Source organism: Theobroma umbraticum, unplaced genomic scaffold (assembly GCF_002168275.2).
Source record: "Theobroma umbraticum cultivar Fairchild unplaced genomic scaffold, ASM216827v3 scaffold_147.0, whole genome shotgun sequence".
Taxonomy (NCBI): domain Eukaryota; kingdom Viridiplantae; phylum Streptophyta; class Magnoliopsida; order Malvales; family Malvaceae; genus Theobroma; species Theobroma umbraticum.
The window spans coordinates 1,408,952-1,414,173 of NW_018397259.1; the positions used below are offsets into that span (position 1 = coordinate 1,408,952).

Sequence of the window (5,222 nt, forward strand, 5' to 3'; positions counted from 1 at the left end):
TCAGCATCTCCAATAGAAGATTTAGACCAGTTTCTGCTATATTCCTCTCTGTATACCGGAATGCCCAAATGATTGAATCCATAACTAGCTTTAGTTGCTGATGCAGATGGATGACAAAATATTAGAAAAAGACAATGATTGCCTCGATTCTTTCCAATACCCAAATAATAATACTAATAATAATAACTGACATTAGATAATCTCTTATTAGTTGAAAAAGTAAAATCTTCAACCAAAAATGAAATTTAAAGATATAATTTATATTTTTAATTAAAGGACAGCTTTAATAGATCAGTAAAAAGAAGAAACTCAACACCAACCTGACTTGACAACCGAATAAGTGCAGGAAAACAATGAGTAGCAATGGCACGAAGCAAGGAAAAGAACCTGGGGCGATGTTCTGGATAATCTTCAAAATTTTTGGTTATCATCTGCAAGGCATCGCAACAAGAAATTATTGCAAAGAAACTTAAGAAAGTAAACTACAACATCTCTAATCCTGGCCATCTGCAAAGCAGCATCAGACTTTCAATAACAATATTATCAAATAACACAGTTATTGCACGTTATCTATCAGCTATATCACATAGTGTGAATCCAGATTTTATAAAATGTTAAGGAAACGAGAGAATAATCCATAAATCCATAAAAAAAAATTAACAGAATAATAACTTTGGGGGGACCTTCATTGTATTCACTAATGTGTAACCGACATTTTCAAGTCATTCGTGCCATGCATGTGCTGATTAACTCTCATGACTCTTATTACACAATGTCAGACTTCCAATTCAAGCTAAGGGCTTTTGCCTGTTATGCCACATCCTTAACAGAGGGTTTAGACAACAACCCTAATCACCCCATCCCTTACAAGCTATTCTCCTTCAAAAAATACACACGTAAAATAAATATATATAGATAAAAGACTAACCTCCAGTGTGCACTGGAAAACAGCTTCAAATATACGGGGAACATCATCTATCATTGCAGCTTTATACCTTCATGCATGGAAAAACAGGATCAATAAGAAATGCAAAGATTTGATATCAAAAGTAACAACAAAAAGGAAAAGAACTAAAGAGAAATGACATCACTTCAGCAAGTACCAGTACGATAAACAGAAGGCAAATGCTACTATTATGTTTTAGGCACAATAAGCATGCCGCACATTAACAATTTAGTAACAAGTCAAGCTTTGCTCAGAGCATATGGGAATAAAGCACCAATGTCGTAAAACCATTTGCATTTATAAGGGAATAAGAAAAGATAGCTCTTTTGGCAGCAGAATCATCAGTCTGGGAAGATTAATGTGCAAAGACAACACAGGCTTCCCATATCTTTTTGGCTGGGCCTTAGAAAAATTATCAACAATAGACATAAATGATTCTCTGGTACAATAAGCACTTGTCAACAAAACCATCCTACCCTCAATATCTAAATAATCAAGAAGATCTTCAATTATTCAACAAGTTGTTGGGTAATTTTAGACATTATATCATCTAAATGGAAGACTGTATGCATTGGTTACCATACTTGTTTATTATTGTAGCAAAAAGTGACAAAACTTCAGATTCTCTATCATCAGGCAAATTCCTACCATAATCACCAAGAACTGGATCCATCATTGGAGGGACAAATTGTTTCCCGATTTGTGGTTGATCTTCTGCCTTGTCCAAAAATGTCTCAAACTCTCAATAAGCTTAAGAGTCTCCCTCTCAAGAGCTCTGCTTCATAAACCACATTCGCCAAAAAAGAAATTTTTGGTTGAACCAAAAAGACAAAAGCATGTCTGCAAAGATTGGCCTTACCGTGGAAGTTTCACATAGGAAGTTTTTGAAGCAAAGGGTCCTCCTCCTGCAATACTATTCGATATAAGCTCACTGTACATTCTGTTCAATATATTACAGCACCATAAATTACGCATATTAGCAAAGACAAAAGTTAATATTGCATTTCAATGCTCAAACTTGAATTTGGAAATACAAAACCAGAAACTTTACCTGTATACATTAAGCATGTCCAGAAAGATCAATGAAATTTGGGTTAAGAAATATGTTCCAAGAGAACTGGCCACACTAGTATTTGTCTGCAAATTAGAAAGATTCCTTCTAAGTCTCACTAAATCCCAATAAGCGTTAAATTATAACCATAGCATGTTCACCATCAGACATATGAAGTCTGCAAGGAAACATGAGACTGTTTAGCTAGGTGCATTGTGCTCTTTAAAAGTCAATAAAAGAAATGATGAACATGCTTCATATGAAAATAATAAATACCTGCAAACTGTTTAGCACAGTTCTTATTACATCCTGATAAAAGTGCCTGAGACTGTTTGAATTGGAGCATGATATATTGATATCTGTGAAAAACTCTGCTTAGTCTCACCCCTTCCATATATTTTGTTTTGAGGCTTGCTTCATTTATCGGGCATGGCTTAGGATATGCGTGGAGTGGGGTTGTACAGGTTCCCACTTTGTCATTCTTTTCCCAGGATGTGGGTGCAACTCTTTTGAGGTAGAAAGGCGAATGCTTTGTTTATCCTGTAAGAAATAGAGTGAAGGCAGAAGGCTTTGCTATTTGAGAAGCAGTTCTGAATTCGTAAGTTTTATAGTAAGCCAAGGTTATTCTCTTAGCTCAAAGTTGTGGATCAGAATCCAAGCCTGACACACGGGTATGACTGTGCTCTGTTGAACATGTTGTGCATTTGGCTTATTGGCTGTAGTTTAAGCAACGGGGCTTAACACTGGGATGCCATCTGATATGCAAGGATGTGTCTAGCTTCCTTTGGTAATATCATCCTACTTGAAGAGCCCAGTCAATATAAAGTGGTAGAAGAGTTTGGCTGGAAAATTCTTTAGGAAGCAAGAGCCAATACTGCATCGTTTGTCTTGTTCCATTTTGACAGATTTGTGAGGATGCTTTTACGCTCTATAATGGAATGAGCTATTCTTTTTTTCTTAATTACATTACTGTATTTTAGTCATTTATTTATTTTTAATTAATTTTTTTAAAAAAACTTTTTTTAAAAAATAAAAATAATAGCCTAACCAATTATCAAAAGTATCAACCAAATAAAATTTTAATTATTATTTTTTTAGCGTTTTGCACTTTGGCTTGTGCTGCTTGCAAATCAATTAAATTAATGTGCTATTTCCAGTTCGGCCGTCCATCTGAACCGATGGCCTTTTTGTCAGGTGAAAACGATGGCAAGTGTTGGAAAGAATATTTATAATGTAAAATATGAGGCTTATAGTTCATATATGATGCAAATACATGTTGTTTTTAAAACCACAAATGATGAGCTTGAAACATTTCAACCTCTTTTATTACAGTGATCAAGTAAAGGTTGCCAGTTACCATGGACCACCTGATAGAAAGGCTTATTACTTACCAGCATATCATAGCACCCCTTATTCCTTCCCTTGAATTAGTTGTGTATTTGTAGGGAAGCTCCGGAGCACAACTGTTTCAACTGTGATACTAGCCCCTAATCCAAACAAAATACCCCACTGTAGCCCTTCGCCCGTGGTGGCCTTTCCTACCTCCATGGACCTCCTTCTCATCTCATCCAGAATAAAGAACACAGTTGCAGAACTCACGTTCCCAAATTCGCGAAGCACATGTCGAGTTTCTATAAGTTTTTCCTTTTTCAGCCCAAGTTTGATTTCAATCTGGTCGAGAACTGCATTCCCTAATGGATGAACTATCCAAAAGAATGAGTTCCAATCATTGATGCTTATTGGACTTAATGCTTCCGCCAAGCACTTGTCAATGTTATTAGCTATCAATTTTGGAACATCCCTTGACAAGTGAATACTAAGGCCTGCTTCATGCATATGTCCTTTAATCGCACCCTCCGAGTCAGGAATAATATTCTCCGTCGAGGCAACAATTTGAAAGAGCGGTCTTTCCTTCAAGACATTAGGATCAGCACCAATAATCATAGCCGCTGCACCATCACCCATAATCGCATTGCTAATGAGCGAAGGTATGCCATGTTCATTGGGTGCACGAAAAGTAGGAAGCGTAATGTCAGAGCTGAGGACAAGAACTCGTGCACCAGCATTGTTTTCAGCGATGTCCTTGGCAATTCGGAGGATGGTACCGCCAGCAAAGCAGCCTTGGAAGTACATCATCACTCTCTTGACTGATGGTAGGCCAAGCAGCTTTGCAAGACGATAATCTGCTCCAGGCATTTCCTTACCCGAAACTGCAGAAAATATGAGGTGTGTGATCTGAGATTTTGGTTGCCTCCACTCCTGGATCGCTTTTGATGCTGCTTCCATGGCCAGTTTGGGTACTTCAGCGGCAAGAATTTGTTGACGTATGTCAATAGACGGGCTGCTGTAGGTGCTGATGTTGGGATTCTTATTAATAATTTCTTCAGTGAGGACAAAGTGGCGTTTGCTTATCATTGATTTCTCACCTGTTTGGTTTATAAATAACCATCATAATATAACAACATTTACTCAATAAGGAAAATCAAATTGCAAAAAGAATTTTGCTTGTAGAAATCAGATATGCGTAGTAATCCTTACATAGCTTTATACTTAAAAGCTGTAGTCATAATTTATAATGAAAAATTGAAAAATGCGTTTATTTTTTTTTTTACAATTTTTTTTAACATGAATGAAAATTTAATGATTAATTTTTCGATGATTAACGCTAATGTTAATATATACATATATGATTAAACTTTATCAACTTATTCTTTAATCAAATTCATCAACTATATACTTACATATATGTTTGAATTTTTCTTTTAATTGGGTCATATGTTTATTTTTAGTGACTCTAAAATAATAATCAAGATAATCAGTTTGAGAGATACAATGAGCGGGAGTCGCTTTGCCAATAGAAAGAATTGTTGCCAGGCGTTGCGCTGGTTTTCTCCTTCCAAGATTCTCAGGAAAAGCCATTGCTGTCAACCTGGCAGTATAGAAGAAGTATTGATACTCAAAGCAGGAATGTGCTGGAAAAAAAGGAAAAATGCTGGATTTATATAGTAAGTCTATGAGTTGTAGAAAATAGGAATCTCCTTAAAGACTAAGTTGTTAATTAGTTATCTATTTTGGGTGTAACCGTATCCAATTATGATGAGAGAAAAAGGGTTAGTATTTCATTTTTAATTAGATTAATATGGTGGTAGTGGCACTAGTACCTTATAGCTTAAACACCATAATTACTATTTAAACTATACTCAATAAATGCACTAAAAAAAGTAA

General features: G+C 35.8%; 1 protein-coding gene and 1 pseudogene across 1 annotated transcript; both read right to left on the reverse strand.

The window, feature by feature from the left end:
- Position 1: 1 nt before the first annotated feature.
- On the reverse strand, positions 2–1,619 carry LOC110414775 (protein EXPORTIN 1A-like; the record flags this gene model as incomplete). The annotated part of the gene is made up of 4 exons (XM_089783287.1): positions 1,531–1,619; positions 929–995; positions 321–431; positions 2–97 (listed from the first exon to the last, which is right to left on the reverse strand). Coding segments are annotated over exons 1-4 (363 nt in total), but the record flags the coding sequence as incomplete, so codon positions are not given.
- A 1,788-nt stretch (positions 1,620–3,407) lies between these two features.
- On the reverse strand, positions 3,408–4,916 carry LOC110414779 (chalcone synthase pseudogene; annotated as a pseudogene).
- Positions 4,917–5,222: the final 306 nt, after the last annotated feature.